The 21,220-nt window shown below is 41.4% G+C and overlaps 1 protein-coding gene across 3 annotated transcripts in view; it reads left to right on the top strand.

The window, feature by feature from the left end:
* Positions 1–17,146, top strand: part of col16a1 (collagen, type XVI, alpha 1) — a 104,784-nt gene extending 87,638 nt beyond the window's left edge. For all 3 annotated transcript variants that reach the window (XM_073821332.1, XM_073821333.1, XM_073821331.1), the window contains 9 exons: positions 2,422–2,472; positions 2,563–2,652; positions 2,754–2,789; positions 3,503–3,547; positions 12,133–12,330; positions 13,615–13,678; positions 13,993–14,169; positions 14,263–14,340; positions 14,431–17,146. In XM_073821332.1, the coding sequence (XP_073677433.1) occupies positions 2,422–2,472; positions 2,563–2,652; positions 2,754–2,789; positions 3,503–3,547; positions 12,133–12,330; positions 13,615–13,678; positions 13,993–14,169; positions 14,263–14,340; positions 14,431–14,627 (936 nt within the window). In that variant the 3' untranslated portion in view covers positions 14,628–17,146. The remainder of the gene's footprint in view (positions 1–2,421; positions 2,473–2,562; positions 2,653–2,753; positions 2,790–3,502; positions 3,548–12,132; positions 12,331–13,614; positions 13,679–13,992; positions 14,170–14,262; positions 14,341–14,430) is intronic.
* The last annotated feature ends 4,074 nt before the right edge of the window (positions 17,147–21,220 follow it).

Raw genomic sequence — 21,220 nt, 5'->3', positions numbered from 1 at the left:
GCCCTTAAACTGTTTCCATTCATAATTTCACCTATTGCGCAAATATCATAGGCTAGTAGCCTGTTCTTTATCCATTAAAAATTCTACAGGCTATAATTTAATTAAAAAATAATTAAAAAATTAAATAATTAAAACAATTATTTCTATTAACAAGCCTATTTTTGTACTTGGTTTATAGATTATTTAGATACTTGGGCATCAAGTAATTTTCATAAACAGGTGCAGCTGCATTATTATTATTTTTTTTTATTAACTTTTATTAGATTGTATTGGAAATAGGAATGTTATTTCAGTTATTTTATTTCTCCAAACCGACAATCCACGGTTGTTAAGACCGTTAACCGACAAGATTATTTTAAATTACAAATAAATTACGTGGCTTTAACTCATTAAAATACCTAAATTTGTTTTCAATGGACGAATTTTATACATGCAAAAAGCAGTATGAACATCAGAACTTGAGGATTCACATGGTCACATCACCTGCAGCGCTTCTGCGAACGGAGAAAAGCATAGGCTAATAAATATATAAAATAAATAAATAGTCTTATGCGAAATATATTAATAATCTAAATAATTGATAAATTAACAAAACAAAAGAAAAAACTTGCAACAAGTAGCAGCATATTTGCAGAATTTCGTTTCATTTTTGTGGTGCGCTCTTGAGAAAGCGGCATGTTTCCGTCATTTTAAAAATGTTTTGTTTTTATTGTGAATGTACACAAATAAAATTTAGAATAGTTTTGAATAATGTCTAACTCTTATATGACCACAAAAGAAGGAGTACTGTAGTCTATTGTAAGTTGTTTGCACTTTTATAAGGGGGGGAAAAACTTAGTGTTCGTGCCGGCGCCTCTGGCGCACAATTAAGCAGCTACTAACTGGAGAACGCAGCCTATTTACTGTCATTATAAAATACAGCCAGCCAAACATATTGAAAAACCATGCTATTTTACTTTCCATCACTCTACAACAAATCCTTTAAATTTAACTGTAGAACAGAACCGAGAATAAAACAAGAATGAAAATATAAGCTAACAAGCCAAAACGAATTAATGTTGTACTTTTTGTACAAAATGAATACATTTTAACTCGCAAAGAAACAGCAAATTAAGATATGTATATCTGAAAGGTAACTCGACTTTTCTTACCATAGGCCTATGTAAAATAATTTTAGATATAATCTAATATGAATATGATTTAATGCGCTTTTAACTTACAGAGAAACGGTGCTTTAAAGTGAGCAACGCCACAAACAGACACTGTCTATTGGCTAATTCTGTTATGTGACACTACTTTTTTTTTTGCGTTAAAGTCCCGTTTCTGGACAAAAAGTTTCCACACAAATTTTTGCGTCATTTAAACTGTCAATATAGAATTTATGCGCTTAAGTTAAACGGGAAAAGATTTTGTCGACACTTGAGAAATTTTAACGATAAATGGCATTTCCATCAACTAGATTTTGAAGAGCTAAATATTTTTTCGCTGAAAATCCTTGGATGGAAACCTGGCTATAGTCTTTATTGGGTGTTTTTGGCGAATTTTTAGGCTACATTTATCCACATATAACTGGATGTGGTGGACTGTCATGATTTTGGCTAATGCAGGACACTACTGAATGATGCGCATCAGAGGGTATTTAGAAGTGGGTATACAGCACGCAAAGCCACCTGATAAAGAAGTGGGTATACACCACTGCCTATATGTATGAATCACTGCAGTTTCTAGTTGAAATAACACTAGAGGCAGTAAAACTCCAAACAACTTTTATTCCTTTTCACACAAAGTATTTATTCAGGTACAGTTTTGATTAATAAAGCCTAATTTTAGGCTAAATTAGCCTAAATTTAGCGCCACTTTCTGGACATTTCACTTCGAAACTGCCGTGAAACGTGCAAAAAATTACGGTGCTGCAGAATTTTTTTTTTTTTTTAAATTCTCTTATGCATACCAAGTCTGCATTAATTTGATCAAGAGTACAGTAAAAACAGAAATATTGTGAATTAGTATTACAATTTCAAATAACCATTTTAATATATTTTTAAATGAAATGTATTTCAGTGATGGTAAAGCTGAATTTTCAACAGTCTTACTCCAGTCTTTTGTGACGCATGATCCTTCAGAAATCATTTTAATATGCTGGCTTGGTGCTCAAGAAACAATTCTGGTTATTATAATTGTTGGGGGAAAAAAACTGTTGTTATTTCAGGATTCTTTGATGAATAGAAAGAGTATTAATTATTAATATATTTATTTAAAATAGAAATATTTTGTGACATTGTAAATGTCTTTACTTTTTAAGAAAAGCTGTTATTTTTTACCTTTTATTCATCAAAGAATCCTAAAAAAGTATCACAGGTTTCATAAAAATGTAATAATTATAAAATGTGATAAATTAACAATTCCACTGGAAATTTCTAGGGTGCTGCCGGAACTGCAGGACCACCAGGACCAGTTGGGCCACCTGGAGTGGTGAGCAAAAGTCTATAATATGTTAGATAATATATCAGTGGTGTTATTACTTGTATGAATGCTTTACTGTGCCTTCTTATTCTTTCCCAGGGCATTAAGGGAGACAAGGGTGAGGCAGGAGAGAGAGGACAGTCTGGATTACCTGGCCCACCAGGGATGCCTGGACATCCAGGGCTGATGGTCAGTACCTAAACTTAGTTGGTTTACCATAATATTTAGCATAAGTTTTCATTGTATTACTATTCTTTTAAACCTTTTTTGCCACTTTTTGCTTTCTGTAGGGTGAACCAGGAAATGATGGAGCAGCCGGTAAAGACGTACGTATATGTTTTTTAATTAGCTTCTCTATACAAACTTTGTAAATAGTAAAACACATAATTATCTTATCAAGCCATAAATCTAAAGAATATATCTCCACCTTGAGCCACAATAGTTTTTTATTTGATCGTTGGACGTTTTCACTGCAAAAAATGCTTTTCTTACTTAGATTCTTTGTCTCGTTTCCAGCCAAAATACCTTAAAACAAGAAAAAATTGTCATGTTTCAGAAAAAAGAAGTTAAAATTAAGTGAGTTTTTGCCTGAAACAAGCAAAATGATCTGCCAATGGGGTAAGATAAATAATCTAGATTTCTGCTTGAAATAATACTATTTTGCTTACCCCATTGGCAGGTTATTTTGCTTGTTTTAAGCAAAAACTCACTCAATTTTGACTTCTTTTTTCTGAAAACAAGACATTTTTAGATATTTTGTCTGGAAACAAGAGGCACTGCCTCTGCCTTATAACAAAAATTACTTTTATTTGAACATACAGAGATAAATAAATAATCAGTTTGTATGACACAGAGTTCTGATTATTTACGGGTAAGACAGAATTTTGTCTTATTTGGATTATATTTTCACATTCATAATCAAAATACGACTACATTCTGATTGATATAGGAATGTTTTTGCACACATAGAGCGTGATTATTTCTCCAAAACTTGTACTGTTTGTCCCAGTTTCACTCCGATAATTATTTGTAACCGCAGGGAGCCCCAGGCCTGCCAGGAGAACCTGGTCTGCAGGGACAGAAGGTAAGATGCGTTGTTTTCACATCTCTGTTATAATGTGTTTGCACCATTGAACACTGACATCTTTTCACACACATTTCATTTGGATACATCTTATTCAGGCATAAGAGAGAGTTTTTCCTTCCCATTGACGCATGCTCAACACATCCTGTTAGTTTGTGTGCCTACATTTGTTCAATGAAGTTGTCGGGTGGCTCCATCTGCAATCACAAGAGCATGTTATCTAACCTCACTTTGCCTTCACTCTTTGTTTTTACCTCCCTCATCTGCCACAGTAGTCTGTTTGAACACCACTCTCAGCTTACATAGTGACACCATTATGCTCAGTAATAAAGCCATAGAGGAGCCTCTATCTGTCATTGTGACAGGACAGCACTGTCAGGCTTTTGAAGTTTAGGCGTGAATGAGATGAGAGCAGTGCTTTTCCCTCAACCCATTAGCAGAAGCCCTTAAATGTGTAAACAAGTGACTTTCTCTATATAGACTGCTACTTGTACAACATTAGTGTTGCGAATGCTATTTGAAACTGTAAAAGTGTTAAAACTATCCTACCTTACAAGCCGTTAGAACAAAAGTAGCTAACTACATTACTACATTTAAGATATTTAGAGGGCAATCACATCTTAAATATGTAACTTTTGGCAATAATTAGCATTTGAACCAATATAGTTAGACAACACCATGAATTTTAGTGGGACAAAAAAGCTCAGCTGCAGTGTTATTGTTAACAAAAGTTAAAGCCATTTTTAAGTATTGTGGTTAATTGAAATAAAATTAAACCAAACCAAAATATTAATATTAGATGGAACAAATGAATGTAAGAAATGTTGCCTTGGAAAATGAAATAAAATAAGTTTCATTTAAAAATACACACTGCTGTTCAAAAGTTTGGAATTAGTAAGATTTTTAATGTTTTTTTAAAGATGTTTCTTCTGCTCATCAAGGCTGCATTTATTTGATCAAAAATATAGAAAAAACTGTGATCTTGTGAAATATTATTGCTATTCAAAATAATGGCTTTCTTTTTTAAAATACTGTAAAATATAATTTATTCATGTAAAGCAATGCTCAATTTTCATCATCTTTTACTCCAGTCACATTATCCTTCAGAAATCATTCTAATTAATAACAAAATGCTGGTTTATTATCAATGTTGGAAACAGTTTTTGCTGCTTAATATTTATTTGGAAACTTTTTTAGGATTATTTGATGAATAAAAAGTTAAAAAGAACAACATTTATTTAAAATATAAACCTTTTCTAACAGTATAAGCCTAGTTAACTGTCACTTTTTAATAATTTAAAAAGTTAAATTAAATTTAAGCACATTTTTGCTGAAAAGAATTAATTTCATTAAAAAAACTGACCCCAGACATTTGAAGAAATTGTTTTAAATAAAAGCTGTTTTTTTTTTCATTTACTTTTTATTCAATTCAAAAATATTAAGCAGCAAAAATCGTTTTCCAAAACTAATAATAAATCAGCATATTAGATTGATTTCTGAAAGATCATGTGACACTGAAGACTAAAGTATTGATGCTGAAAATTCAGCTTGCATCACAGGAATAAATAATGTTTTAAAGTATATTAAAATAGTGAACCATAATTTTAAATTGCAACCATATTTTATTATAAATTCAACTTTGATTAGCATAAAAGATTTCTGTAAAAAACATAAAATCTTTCTGATCCCAAACATTTGAACGATAGTGTATATATAAAAAGTCATAGTTTTTAAAAGTTAAGCTAAAATTAAAGTGAGAATTGAAAATATAAGTATAAACATTCAAAATATTAATAAATACTACACTCTTAAAAAAGTGCTTTAAAAGTTTCTTCAAGCGATGCCATAGAAGAAACATTTTTGATTCCACAAAGAACCATTCAGTCAAAGGTTCTTTAAAGAGCCATCTCTTTCTAACCTTTTTAGAATCTGAAGAACCGCCTCGGGTTTCGTATGAAACCCTAGTTCCTCTAGGGAACGAGACGCTGCGTCACTCCGCTTTGGGAACGCCTCCAGCGTGCCCACGCTCTGAATCACGTGTGAAATCAGTCCAATAGAGAGTTACGTATGACGTCACGGACGGGGTGACGTCAGGAGCCAGGAAGCTATAAAGCACATGCGGTGAATGCAGCCGGCAGCTTCTGCCACCAGGAGCGCTGCAGGGATGCCAGAATTGTGGTAAGCGACGCAGCGTCTCGTTCCCTAGAGGAACTAGGGTTTCATACGAAACCCGAGGCGTTCCCCTTCGGGAACGTCGAGCTGCGTCACTCCGCTTTGGGAACGATATGCCCACGCCGCCAGAATTCCAAGCCCTGCTCTGTGTGGAGCGGGTGGAGAGAGAAGGGCGAAAGTAGCCCATGAAAGAAGGGCGAAAGTAGCCCTGAGTAATGTGCGGCCCTAGCCGTCTTAGAAGAAGGGCGAAAGTAGCCCGAATGGAGCGAAGGCCTCAGCCTCTCCCGTCAAAAAAAGGGGCGAAAGTAGCCCTGAGTATAGTTGCTCTCAAGCATAAAGCGGCCTCAGCCGTGAATGGATATCAGCAGGGCGGAAGTAGCCCGAGTGATGCGAGGGCCTCAGCCTCACTCGCAAGCGGGCGAAAGTAGCCCGTGGAAAAGGGCGAAAGTAGCCCAGAGTAAGGGGCGAAAGTAGCCCAGAGTATAAATGCTGCCAAGCATGACACTGCGGCCTCAGCCGTGCTGGAAATAGGGCGGAAGTAGCCCGAGGTAGAGGGCGACAGTAGCCCGTGTTAAAAGGGGGTGACAGTAGCCCCTGGTAGAAGAGGGGGCCTTAGCCCACCTGAATATATGGGCGGAAGTAGCCCAGAGCAGATAGTGTCAGCTTGTCTGAAGGGCCAAAGTGGCCCGAGTGAAACGAGGGTCTCACTTGCCAACGGACGAAAGTAGCCCGTGGCGAAAAGGGCGAAAGTAGCCCGGGGTAGAGGGCGAAAGTAGCCCGTATTTAAAAGGCGAAAGTAGCCTAAGATGATATCTCCAGCCCCCGTTGGGAAGGGCGAAAGTAGCCCAGTGTAGTTGTTGCTATCAAGCATGAGGAGTCTGCTGGAGTAAAACACAATTAGACAGCTCTGCTCGTAGAGGGAGCGTCAGAGAGGAGGGCCATAGAGCCCGGAGTATAGGGGAGATCCAGTTCGTAGAACCTGGCAAATGTAAGCGGCGTGGACCATCCCGCAGCGTTACAGATATCTTGCAGGGGGACCCCTGACATGAATGCTTTGGACGCCGCAACTTTGCGGGTCGAGTGCGCCTTGGCTTCCAAAGGAGAGGGAAGACCAGAGGACTTGTAAGCAGTTGAGATGGCATCCGTAATCCACCGACTTAGAGTCAGCTTAGAAGCTGGAAGACCTCTATTGCGAGGACCAAAACACACAAATAATTGGTCCGTCTTCCTCCACAGGGCAGCTCTGTGGACATATGTGTCCAGTGCTCGCACTGGACACATACAGTTAAGCTTCTGCTGTTCCGGCTCCGTGTATGGGGGAGGACAGAAGGCCTGAAGCACTACGGGCCGTGGCACTGCTGACGGCACCTTGGGTAAGTAGCCCGGCTTAGGGTGCAGAAACGCTTTGACCATTCCAGGGGCAAAGTCGATAAAGGAGGGGGCCACTGAAAGGGCCTGTAGATCACCCACTCTCTTGAGAGAGGAGATCGCCAGCAGAAAGGCAGTCTTAAAGGACAACAACCTGTCCGAAATTGCTTCCATAGGCTCAAACGGAGGGTTGCAAAGAGCCTCAAGTACCACGGCCAGGTCCCACGTAGGGACACGTGAGCGCAACGGGGGCCTCAGCCTCAGTGCACCACGGAGAAATCGTGACACCAGGGGAAGTCTTCCAAGGGAAGTAGTACCGAAGGGAGCGTGGAAGGCATCTATGGCCGCCACGTAGCCCTTCAAAGTAGAATGAGCATTGCCAGCCGAGAGGCGGGCTTGCAAGAAGTCCAGCACTGAAGCCAACGGGCAGTGAACTGGTTCGATTTGGTGCTGCCTGCACCAGGCGACAAACATATTCCACTTCCTGGTGTACGTCTTTCTCGTAGAGGGAGCTCTGGATTGAAGGATGGTCTCAACGACCTCAGTCGAGAGACCGGAATCTAGGAGTCGTGCCCCCTCAGGGGCCACGCCCACAGTTTCCACAACTCTGGGCGAGGGTGCAGAATTGCCCCTCCTGCCTGTGAGAGGAGATCTCTCCTGACTGGGATTTCCCATGGCGGGCCGTCTAGGAGAGACCTCAGGTCTGAGAACCAGGCTCGACCCGGCCAGAACGGGGCCACCAGCAGGAGGCGAATCCCGTCCTGGCGCACTCTTTCCAGAACTCCCGGGAGCAGAGCGATCGGGGGAAATGCGTACAGGCGAAGCCTCGGCCACGCCTGTACCATAGCATCCAGACCCAGGGGAGCTGGATGACACAGAGAGAACCAAAGGGGACAATGTGTTGTCTCCTGGCTCGCAAAAAGATCCACTTGGGCTTTCCCAAACTTCTTCCAGAGGACTTCCACCACGTCTGGGTGGAGTCTCCATTCCCCGGGCCTCAGCCCCTGTCTCGACAGGACGTCTGCTCCCACATTGAGATGTCCAGGGATATAAACTGCTCTGAGTGAGAGGAGCTTCCCTTGGGACCACAGGAGGATCTGGCGCGCCAGCTTGTTCAAGGGGCGCGAACGCAGACCTCCCTGATGATTGATGTAGGCGACCACTGATGTGTTGTCGGTGCGAACTAACACGTGGTGCCCTGTGAGGTCTGGTAGGAAGTGTTTTAGAGCTAAAAACACAGCACGCATTTCCAGGCAATTGATGTGCCAATTGAGATGGTGCTCGCTCCACAGACCTTGGGCTGAGTGGCCACTCATGACCGCTCCCCACCCGGTGAGCGAAGCATCTGTCGTTAGTGTTACACGACGACAAGGAGTTCCCAGCACCGGGCCTTGGGACAGAAACCAAACTTTCTTCCAAATGTTCAGGGCACGAAGGCAGCGCCGCGTGACCTTGATCAAACGGAATGGGTTGCCCCTCGGGGAGAACCCTTTGGTTCTGAGCCACCACTGTAATGGTCTCATATGCAGCAGGCCAAAAGGGATCACGTTGGACGCAGCTGCCATGAGACCGAGCAGTACTTGAAACTGCTTTACAGTGAGTGATCGGCCTTCTTTGACTCTCATGACTGCATGGAGGATTGACTTTACCCGAGCGGGAGACATTTGTGCCCGCATCGTGGTTGAATCCCAGACTACACCGAGATAAGTGGTTCTCTGAACTGGAGAAAGAACACTTTTCTTGGCGTTCAGTCTTAACCCCAGAGACTTCATATGGGCGAGAACGACATCTCGATGTCGAACCGCCAGTTCTCTCGACTTCGCTAGTATGAGCCAGTCGTCTATGTAGTTTAATATGCGGATGCCCTGGAGTCGCAGAGGAGCCAGCGCAGCATCTACACACTTGGTGAAAGTCCGGGGTGAGAGTGCTAGACCGAAAGGAAGAACTCTGTATTGGTAAGCTTTGCCCCCAAAAGCGAACCTGAGGAACTTCCTGTGTTGTGGAAGGATGGAGATATGGAAATAAGCGTCCTTGAGGTCTATCGTGACAAACCAGTCCTCGGACCTGATTTGAGAGATGACTTGCTTTATAGTAAGCATCTTGAATTTGAGTCTCAGCACTGCGTGATTGAGCAGCCTGAGATCTAGAATAGGACGTAACCCTCCATCCTTCTTTGGAACTATGAAGTAGCGGCTGTAAAAGCCGCTCTCTGTAAGATGAGGAGGGACCACCTCGATGGCCTCCTTCCTCAGAAGGGTTTCTACTTCTTGTTCCAACACCAGAGCCTGCTGAGGGGCCACGACCGTAGTGGTGATCCCCTGAAAGGGCGGCGGCCGAGCGCCGAACTGAATTTTGTAACCTCTTTTTACTGTTTGCAGGACCCATTGAGACACGTTTGGCAGAAGTTGCCACGCTGCCAAATGCTTTACTAAGGGAATCAGCCTCTCGAGGCTGACCTCTGGTGGTACTAGAGCTTGCGAGTCCCCCTGTCCCGCTACGCGAACGGGCGGATGCAGGGGGGACAAACCGCGGGAGACCGCTGCGCCCTGAAGCACCTGAGGTGGCAGGGTTAGCAAACGGATCTCCAGAGGGCACTGGGGAGATGTTACTAGCCCAGGGGGGCCTGCCCTCTGAAGCCCAGAGCCACTGGCGTCAGGGCTTCTTTGCCGAGGACCTCTTCGCCTGAAGGACGGCCCTCAGGTCGTCCTTAGGCTTAGAAGCCCCCGACTTAGAGCGCCTACGGGACCCCTGATGTCGAGGAGGAGTCCGCGTAGCAACGCTCCGCTTTTGTTCCTCTCGGTACGAGGAGCGGGCACTCGGGCGGGGCTGCTCCCGTCCAGCAGCCCCAGAGCTCGAGCGGCGAGGAAGAAACCTCTGGAATGCCGCCGCTTGTTGACGAGCCTGCTGAAACCTGTCGACGACGGAGGGAACCGCGTCGCCGAACAGGCCAGACTGCACAAGCGGGGCATCAAGCAGGACGGCCCTGTCGTGGTCTCTCATATCCGACAGGGTCAACCAGAGGTGTCTCTCTGCGACCACCATGGCTGCCATAGACCGCCCAATGGCACGGGCGGTCTCCTTGGTGGCTCGCAGAGCAAGGTCGGCGGTACGACGCAGCTCGCTGACATCGACCGCCGCCCCGTCCTCGCCCTCATCAAACTCTTTCAACAGGTCAGCCTGGTATGCCTGCAGCACTGCCATGGTGTGAAGGCAGGCTGTGGCCTGACCTGCTGCCGAGTAGCCCTTCCCCAGCAAGGAAGATGTTGTTCTTAAAGGCTTGCTGGGGAGTGCCGAGGTCTTTAGGGACGATGCTGAACTCGGGGACAGATAGCTAGAAAGCGTCTGTTCGATTTGAGGCATCGTCCCGTAACCGTGCTCACGAGCCCCCACCACGTTGGAATATGTGAAGGCAGACTGAGCGTGAACACGGGCCGAAAATGGCTTTCCCCACGACTTCGACACCTCAGTGTGGAGGTCGGGGAAAAATGGCAGACCTCGGCGTGGAGGTGGGGCTTTTGGGCGCAGAAACCGCTCATTTAACTTTGTCGGTTTCTGCTCACCAGTCACCACGTCTGGCCAGCTGATGTTGAGCTTGGCAACAGCACGGGTGATCACCTCCATTAACTCCTCGTACTCGAGTGGCTGGGCGGGCGTGGTTCCAGCCTGCTCGCCTACATCCATATCTCCCTCCTCAGAGGAAGATAGACGCAGCGGCGAGTGCTCCTCCTGGCGAGAAGAAACCGACGAGCGGGCTTCTACGCCAGAGAGAGGCATGGATCTGGCAGAGGAGGATGGAGAAAGGGGCTCGCCCGTCTCCAAACTCGATACCAGATCCAGTTGCGATCCCCACGAATGCAGGCGCCGCTCAGCCTCAGCCGAAGCGGGACCTGATCCGCGAGGAACGCTGGTGAGGGCTCCTTCCTCAAAAAGAGCCCTCCGGGAGCGAAGCGTGCGGAGGGGAAGCCGCAAACAATGCACACAGTCAGCCTCCTCAAAGGCTGACTGGGCATGCCTCACTCCCAAGCAAGCAACACACATAGCGTGTGTATCCTCGGCCGTGATGTAACGTTGGCACGGAGGAATACACTTCTTAAAACGCTTGCTATCGCCCATCTCTATCTATGTTAACACTCAAATAAAAGTGAAGCAAACTGGCCTCAAAAACAGTGTTAACAGACAAACAATTCACACAGAGCGCGACTGAAAGACAGAAGCTGCCGGCTGCATTCACCGCATGTGCTTTATAGCTTCCTGGCTCCTGACGTCACCCCGTCCGTGACGTCATACGTAACTCTCTATTGGACTGATTTCACACGTGATTCAGAGCGTGGGCACGCTGGAGGCGTTCCCAAAGCGGAGTGACGCAGCTCGACGTTCCCGAAGGGGAACTTCTTTCATCACAAAGAACCTTTTGTGAAACAGTAATGTTCTTCAGATGTTTAAGGTTAATAATATATAATATAATAATATAATAAAATAATTGACCTTTTTGAGGAATTAGTGGCATATTTACTTTGAATAAATGTAAATAAAAATGAGACTGTGAGGGAACAGAAGTATAGCACAGCACATACAACAAATAATACGGTCACATCCACTTTTTGTCCATTTAAAATTATTTTGAAAATACATATATTTAATGTTTTCAAAGAAAAGACAAGCAACAATACAAGCCATTAAAGCTATCTCTCACCCGTCTACAGTCTACTCTAAGCGCCATTGATTAATCAATAGCTAATTTACAAAAATAGTTATAAAACCGTTCATAACCAGCAGCAGGCTTTTCAGGAACTGAATGCAAACCAGAATGAAATTATAGGCCACAACTGTAGCATTCACTGTATTCACATGTCACCCTTATCATTAAAAAAAGTAGATGGAATGGACCTTGATGTTTTTATGTTGTGGACTGCATAGTGCTGAGCATGGGTTTCTATATAAAGCCTATTATGCGGTGCTATTACAGGGATCATTGAGTAGCCTGTGGTCATTGTTCTAGAATCACCTGTGTGGTAAATCACAGCTGCTCCTTTGATCCTCTCCAGGGCGAAGCAGGAGTTGCAGGGCAAAGGGGACCCCAGGGAGAGCGTGGACGGCCTGGCCCACCAGGAGGAGGCTTTGGTTTTGGTTCCAAAGGACCAGATGGGATCATAGGACCAGCTGGACCCCCTGGTGAGAGGGGAAGCCCTGGTTCACCTGGACAAGCTGGTGCCCCCGGATCACCAGGAATCCCAGGAAATGATGTGAGGCTTTTTTAGTAATGGTACATGGTAAAAAAAAAAAAAAAAAGCCCTGGCTGAAAGAGTTTGCTAACTACAGTATCATATCTACTTTAAGAATCAGTGTTTCCTTTTTATTTTTCTTATCCACCTTATTTTTAACATGAGAGCGGACGCACTTGTTTGTAACTTGGATGTGTGAGGCTTCCGGTGTTGTTCGCTTCCAGTTCTTTTTAGTGGTACAGAACAGCTAGTCACGCTGCTTGGATTTACAGACTGGTATTTCTTATCATGTATTGTCGTATACATTTACCTATAGCGGTTAATGAACATATGGAAGCCCTTTTCCGCCATTGAATAAAAAATAAAAAGTCATAATTACCTTTTTTTATCTTACAATTCTGACTTTTTTTTCTTGCAATTTGGGTTTATATCTCGCAATTCTGACTGTTTATTCCTCAGAATTGTGTGACATAAAGTCAGAATTGTAAGAAATGAAGTCATAATTGCGGATATGAAGTGGCAGATCAAAGTTTTTTCTCGAAAATCTGACATTTTTCCTAGAATTGAGTGATGTAAACTCACATTTGCAAGAAATAAAGTCAGAATTGCAAAATATAAACTGCCAATTTTGACTTTTTTTCAGAATTGCATGATGAAAACTCACAATTGTGAGAAATAAAGTCAGAATTGTGAGAAATAAATTGGCAAATCTGTCTTTTTCACGCAAATGCGAGTTTACATCTTGCAATTCTGACTTTTTATCAGAATTAAGTGATATAAACTTGCAATTGTGAGAAATAAAGTCAGAATTGCAGGATATAAACTGTCAATTCTGGCATTTTTACTCAGAATTGCATGTTTGTATCTTGCAATTCTGACTTTTCTCACAATTGCAAGTTTGCATCTCGAAATTTTTAGTTTTTCCTAAGAATTGTCAGATATACCCTCGCAATTGCGAGGTTATAAAGTCCAGTTATGAAGAAAAAAAATTCTTAGCATTGTGAGTTTATATCTGACAATTCTAAATTAATAACTCGTAATTCTTACTTTTTCTCTTAATAACTCACAATTGCAAGTTTATATCATGCAATTGTGAGATAAAAAGTCGCAATTACCTTTTTTTTTTAATTCAGTGGCGGAAATGGGCTTTCATAATAACAAATAAGTCATAATAAGTCTCAAAAATTCACAAAAAAAAATAAGGTGTATAAGATGACAGCCCTAAAATTACAAAATATATCTTGTTTGCAGAACAGTAGATGTGCAGCATAGTATTTTAACTTTACATTGCATCTGTTTTTCTAGGCTGTTGTAAACTACGATGACTTAAGGTCCTTCATCAGGCAACAAGTCATAAAGATCTTTGACGGTGAGAGATTTTTTGGAAAACCAGACATTGAAGCTGAGAAATACACTAAAACTTTATTTCAGATGGCTTATTTCACAGAGAAAGTGTCTTAGGATAATTACATTTCTTTGCCAGTCCTCAAAAGATTTTTTATTTTATTTTTTTTACTTTAGTTAAGTGCCAGTCTTTATGGCACTTTTAGTATCTATTAAAGCAATATTCTGATGTAAAATACCATGTTACAACTTAAATCGTGTATGGCATTATGTTAAATTATATTTGTACAATCCTCTGTTTGGAAAAAAATATATAATTAAATAAATTTGTTCCTGCAGAGCGTATGGGCTACTACATGTCCAGAATGCAGATGCCTGTGGAAATGGTTGCATCTCCTGGCCGACCAGGACCCCCAGGGAAAGATGGAAATCCAGGCATGCCAGGTCCCCCAGGAATACCGGGCCGCTCGGGGCAGATTGGCCGTGAAGGAAGGCAGGGACCCATGGGTCCACCCGGTAAGAAGAACCAAAATTGTTAATGTTTACTACAGCAGTCCAATGTTCAATTTGCCCAATCTTCCACATGGATGCTTTCTTATGTGTCCCCAGGTGCCCCTGGCATAAAAGGAGAGAAAGGAGATAAGGGTGTAGGAGAAATGGGAGACACTGGCCCTCCGGGTGCTCCAGGTCTGACTCCAAGTTTTTAAACCAGTGGAAGTCATGTTGCCAACTTTGTCATGTTTGTTCCACCATAATTTCTTTCTGATTCCTTCTTAGGTGTTCCTGGACCTCCTGGTTATGGTAAAATGGGACCACCAGGTTCTTCTGGTCAGCAGGGCATCCCTGGTATTCCTGGACCTCCAGGACCAGCTGGACAAAAGGGCAAGGATGGTCGCTGCCACCCATCAGACTGTATGAGTATGCCTGTGGAGTACCACCCCAAGGGCCCATCTTCCAAAGGTCCAATGTACTAGAAAATGGTTTAAGAGAAGTTAAAGATGGAGGATGCTACCCACTGATTGACATTTTCACAGTTACCTACCTGTACCTGCTAAGGCTTCTGAGAAGATCCATGGAGAACCAAAGGATTCATATTATTTCCTTTCCGCATGATGCAATGCCAAAATACTGGTTCACCATCAATGTGGACATATATGAGTTATCATCTGCTGATGAACCAGTGAAGAAAGGCTAACGCCACTACAATCGGTGCAACATCCCAAACTTGAGTGCCTTAACCCTTGAATCCTGTCCCAAAATGCCATCATTTTTGAGTTTGTGTTTTACAATCATAGTAAATTGAAGACTTCTAGATCCCTGGACATAAAACATGTTGACAGTCATTACTGATGCCCAGATTTATTCAGCATTCAGCATTTCTTTACCCCATAAAAGATATTGGTTTCTGTTTGACATTTCACACCAGTCTTTAAGGTCCTTTATTAACTATTAAACTACTCATCCCTTTGTCATTCAAGACGTTCATGTCTGTCTTTCTTCAGTCATAAAGTAGTATGTTTTTTGAGAAAAACATTTCAGGATTTCTTTTCATATAGTAGACTTCTATAGTTCCTGTGAGTTTGAACTTCCAAAATGCACTTTAAATGCAGTTTTAAAGGATCTTGGAAGAAGGGTCTTATCTATCGAAACAATTGGTTATTTTCTAAAAAAAAAAATGACATTTTATATACTTTTAACCTCAAATGCTTGTCTAGCTCTGCGTGCACTCTGTGTATTCAGGTTAAAGACAGTTAGGGTAGGTCGAAAAACTCCCATATCATTTTCTCTTCCAACTTTAAAAGATCGCTGCAAGTACTGACCCAGTGGAAGTTGGAGGAGAAAATGAGATGGGAGTTTTTCGATATACCCTAACTGTCTTGAACCTGAATACACAGATTATGTGCAGAGCTAGACAAGCATCTGAGGATAAAAAGTATATAAATTGGATTTTGTTTTTAGAAAATAACCGATCATTTTGCTAGATAAGACTCTTTTTCCTTGGCTGGGATACTTTAGAGCCCTTTGAAGCTGCATTTAAACTGCATTTTGGAAGTTCAAACTTGTGGGCACAATAGAAGTCTGTTATATGGAGAGAAACCCTGAAATGTTTTTCTCAAAAAGCATAATTTCTTAAGACTGAAGAAAGAAAGACAAGAACATCTTTGATGACAAGGTGTGAGTAAATAATCTGTAATTTTTTGTTCTGAAAGTGAACTTTTCCTTTAAATACAAGTTAAAATCATCCATGGCATGCTGTTGATTAATGCAGGAATTATTTTCACTCACACCTCAGTTTGTGAAAACAATGTTGACAGTTTTGCAATTATAATGTGATTCTACGGGGCAGGCATTCAATATTATTCTTTTTTCTGCAAAATGAGGTATGAATCAAAATGATTTTCTGCCAAAAATGCCACAGATGCTGTTTCAAGGGCTTGTATTGAATTTGTAATTTTTTATTAAATAACATCTTTGTGAAGGGGTTGTTTTGGCAGCTGCTAATTTTGCTATTTAACTCTTTTAGCAAAGACAATGTGGCATAAATATCCATCTGTTTCCAGTGAATAATTCCTTTCACAGTGTGAGCCGTTTAATATTAAATAGTTTGAGGTTATCATTAGGCATAGATACAGTTACCTAATTAAATTATGTTAATTATGCTAAATGAACTTCCCCAAGGGCTTGTGTTGTACATATTCATATTTATATGTAATGGCTTTTTGTACTTTTTTTTAATTGACATCAGCATGGCAGCCCTTTTTATGGTCGTCTCAGACATTTTGGAATAATTTTATAAGCTCTAACAAATGGATGTTTTGTAAAGGTAGGTTTTCTATGCAATTTTGGGTTTGAAAGCAATTTTGTGACGTATCACAGGACGGAAAGAGATTTTATTTTTATAAGAATATTTCAGTGACACCTATCTCTCGATGAGCTCTGTGATGCCATCTCCTCCTCTACCACCGCCACTCTGGACTCTTAAACTTGAATTTACTTTGATATACTGTACCACTTGCAGCTGAACCATCATGTGCTTCTAGAACACTCTAATCTCAAATATGCTTTGCTAGTCGCCCTAAGCATCCGGAGCCAACCTTCACAGTTCAGTCATCTCTAAAGCAAACAGCATCTCACTGATTCTCTGCTGCGTCAGCCAGTCTGATGCTTTTACGCTCTGCACTTTATCCTTGCGTTGTCACTCCCTCGGTCTGTGTGTGTTTGTGTGTAAGAGAGTGTGTGTGAAGATAGCGAGAAAGACTCTATCTATATTGGGAGGATAGCTAAAAAAGTTTTTCAGCAGAGCCATTCACAGTTCTCAAATTGCAGTTTTCATGAAGTGAACGTTACTTTCAACCTTGTATTCATCCAAGCTTTAAAAAAATCTCCCTCATCATCATGCATCTCATCATAGCGCTATTTGTAAGTAAAGTCATTTGTGTGCAAATTTTTTCTTTGAAGAAACTTAAGAGAAGCAATAAAAGTTTTGAAAGCAGTTCTCTATGGACTCGTTCACTTGTCGGTCCTTAAACAATGTATCTGTATACCTATCTTCAGTTTGTAACCATAGAAACAGTTTGTTCCCTGCTGAAAAAACCAGCTAAAACCAGCCTAGGCTGGTTGGCTGGTCTTAGCTGGTTTAAGCTGGAAATGGCTGGTTTTAGCTGGTCTCCCAGCCTGGCCAGGCTGGTCAGGCTGGTTTTAGCTGGTGGTTTCCCAGCCTGACCAGCTAAGACCAGCCTGGCCAGGCTGGAAAAATGGCCAAAACCCCTCTAAAACCAGCCTGCCTCCCAGCTATGACCAGCTAAAACCAGGCTGGTTGACCAGCTAAAACCAGCCAACCAGCCTAGGCTGGTTTTAGCTGTTTTTTTCACCAGGGGTATTCACAGAGGATGACTGAAATGTCGAAATACTTAGTATTGAGCCCAAGGGTATAGAGTTTCCAGTTAAATTTTCAACATATTGTAAAATAACAGCATATATGATGGTGAGGGCATACATTTGAAAATAGAAATAAGATTGCTTATATTGAAAAGAGGCAACAATGTTGTAGCTATAGTGTTCAGAATATGAATCAGCAGTGTGATGTGGAAAAAATGCTAAAACCAGCCTAGGCTGGTTGGCTGGTTTTAGCGCGGTTTTGGCCACTTTCCCAGCCTGGCCAGGCTGGTCTTAGCTGGTTAGGTACACCCTGCTGAAAAAACCCCAGCTAAAACCAGCCATGGCTTAGCTGGTTTAAGCTGGACGTAGCTGGTTTTAACTGGTGGTCAACCCCTCTAAAACCAGCCAACCAGCCTAGGCTGTTTTTTTCTTCAGCAGAGCCGTGTGTTCATAATTAAGTTAATACATTAAATAATATGGTAAGACACACCAATTTGCAATATCAAGCAGCAAAACAAGCAATTTTGTGTAGCTAATAATGGCTGGATGCAGATGAGACCGGAAGCCAGACCCATACAATTTACAAATGGCCGTGCTCGAGGTCATAATGAATACTAGGGATGGACTAAAATTAAATAAATAAATATGATTAAAATTAAAATAGGGTTACACTTTAGTTTGGGGACTATTAACTACTGACTACAACTTTTGCCTCAAAAACTCCTAATTTGCTGCTAATTAATAGCTGATAGTTACAATGATACAACATACAATGATACAAATTATTTTTAATCTTTAAAAACCCTAAACAGTCTCATATCAATAAGGAGATTAATAGACCTTATATGTAAGGTCATTCTGCTCTGGCCCCGCCCAAGTCGTCCGTAATGGACAGTCCCTTATTAGCATTTTTCAGCCCACCAGTTGTATGCTGTCCCCCATTTTATCCGCACTCCAGCAGCTGTTGCAACAACGTTTTGTGTAAGTGTTTGTGTTTGTTTTGTGGTTGGATATAAAAGTGAAAGTAATCTCCCAACATCAGAGACTCTGAGCACACACTGGATTAGTTTTGTTTTTGATGGTAATACGCCACCCACATATTTAACGTTACTCCAGACTGCAAATGAGGGAAATTGAAGGGAGGTTTTGCTAAGACGTTCAAACTCAATGATGTACCCACTGTTTGTGATCCAGCTGCACCTTTAGAAGTAAGTCTCGCACTTTATATCTTTTTTATGATTATTTGCAAATTGCCTTTCGTCTTGACGGAAGAGAGGGGTGTGGTGAGCAGTAGCTCTTTATCATTTAAGCGACATGCTGCACCGAAAGGGGTCGCTGTGAACAGAGGTTTTAAGAAGGTAAAAATTGTTTTTAAACAGCTGAGGAACTTTAACCTAAGTATGTTGCAGACATTTCGTGAAGAGCCTAAAAGAATAATACCAGCTTGTGGAAAATGGGAATGCGATGTCCCAAAGTTAATGTTTGGGGTATAATTAAGGGATCTAAAATATAGTCACGCAGAATTAGATAGTATGTGCTTATTAGTACTAATAAACAGCCAATATGCTAGTAGAATGCATGCTAATGCACTCTAAAAATGCTGGATGCTGAAATATGGAAAAACTCAGCGACTAAGTTAGGTTGTTTTGACCCACCCGTTGGGTGAAATGTTTAACCCACCTTCTGGGTAGTTTTATTTAACTCAACTATTGTTTAACAGGTTAAAAAATACGATATGGCTGGATTAAAATGAACCCAAAATAGGTTGTAAATAAAAAATTAGACACATACTTAGAGGCAGCTGCTAAATCATATAGCTGCTAAAGTGGAAGCTGTTAAATTATATAGAGAAGGACTTAGTAAGCGTGGAAGGGCGCAATATTTTAACAAACTAAAGTTAAAAGGTGTAAAGATACGTACAAGCAGTATTAATTAGGATATAAGTACGGTGGCCGAGAGAGCTCAACGCGCTGCAAACTTAAGAAAACACATGCAAACAGAAAAAAACACAACAAATTAAGAAAACATCTTCATCAGTTTGACAACACAGGCGCTGCAAATCCTCGCAACGCAAACACAAACACGGAAATGCGCTGCAAATCCTCACAACGCAGCCAAACACATAAACGCGCTGCAAATAGCACGGTCCACAACGGAAATGTTTCAGGGGGACCTCAAAAAGTGACAAACCCATCTGGGACCTGATTATTTGTTCAGTGGCTGTTGGTCAGAGCAGAGGTGTTGTCGGTGAACTATCATCTTTTAGTGATAGTATAGTATCACTTAAAGGTGATAGTGATATAAATAATCAGGTAATATAGTGATACAAATAATCAGGTCCCAGATGAGTTCGTCACTTTTTGAGGTCCCCCTGAAACATTTCCGTTGTGGACCGTGCTATTTGCAGCGCGTTTGTTAGTTTGCAGCGCGTTTCTTAGTTTGGTTGCGTTGTGAGGATTTGCAGCGCCTGTGTTGAGTAGCGTCTCGCTGCAGCCTGCGGTGCAGAGCCATAGAGAAACAGAGTTACGACACTCCCATAGGCTTCCATAGGAACTGAGGAATGCGGAAGTAAAGCGTGTCATGGAGCGGCCAATAGTTCCAAACAACCAATAGCTCCTCCATTGAAGCCCATTCATTTCTGCGTTTCTCAAGCACAGTCGCCGGTAAATTGAAGAAATTACTGCATTTTTTAACATTTTAACGCATCAGTTGACCTCTCGGAAAACTGACCAGTAGTGGTATTTTATGAAGCGTGTTATAGTTAATGTTTATCGTTAAAAAAATAAACAGTTATACTGTAAATGCAGTTAGATAACGAGAAAAACACCGCAATAGCGACCATAACCAGATACTAGTTGTCATATTTTTACGTTTTTAGTCTTTCTGCGATCTTTCTCTCACTGTAGGAGGTTGAAGTTTCAGTAAAGACTGCATTCAAGAAATACGATAAAAATGTATGCTGAATGCAATTGGTTGCCTTGTGTTTTTTTAAACACTGTTTTCATCTTTTCCATTATGTTAAATGCAATTTTTACTTGCCTTTTATAATATTCAGTTATGCTGTATATTTGAATATCATAAAATAACACGAGTAAATTACTTTTTTTTATTTAACATTAAATCGTTAAATCGAAACATATAAAAAAAGAGTGTTTTGATCATGTCCAAATACACATTCAACTGTATTTTACCTTAAATATCACACTAACTATAATATAAATACTATATTAGAAAATGTTATCTTTTAAATGGTCAGGATCATTATTGCACATACTGTATTATTTAGTACAAAAAAACTCCTCAAAATATTAACTAAATAGAACTGAACTATATATATTACAATTATTTAATTGAATAAAAGTTACACTTAAGGTGTTTGATCACATTTGACTGCCAAAAAGTATGAGGACATATTAATTATGTCTCTTTATCACTCCCCAGAAATAAATGCGATTGTAAAGCGTATTCAGAGAAGTTATCAACACACAATCAATGCACATTATGTGTTAATAATTACTCGAAATTGCTGCAAATATAGTAAAACTGTTGTCTATCCTGCTTAAACCCATTCAAACACATTGACAGCGCGGAGTTGTTTGGAACTATGGAGAGCTCCATGAACCACGTGACCGCGCGGCGGCGAGATCAAAGCGTGTCGCAACTCTCTTTCTAAATGGCTCTGCTGCGG

This window comes from Garra rufa, chromosome 17 (assembly GCF_049309525.1).
Source record: "Garra rufa chromosome 17, GarRuf1.0, whole genome shotgun sequence".
NCBI lineage: Eukaryota > Metazoa > Chordata > Actinopteri > Cypriniformes > Cyprinidae > Garra > Garra rufa.
Note: the sequence above shows the minus strand (reverse complement) of the source record. Positions and strands in the feature narration are given on the sequence as shown.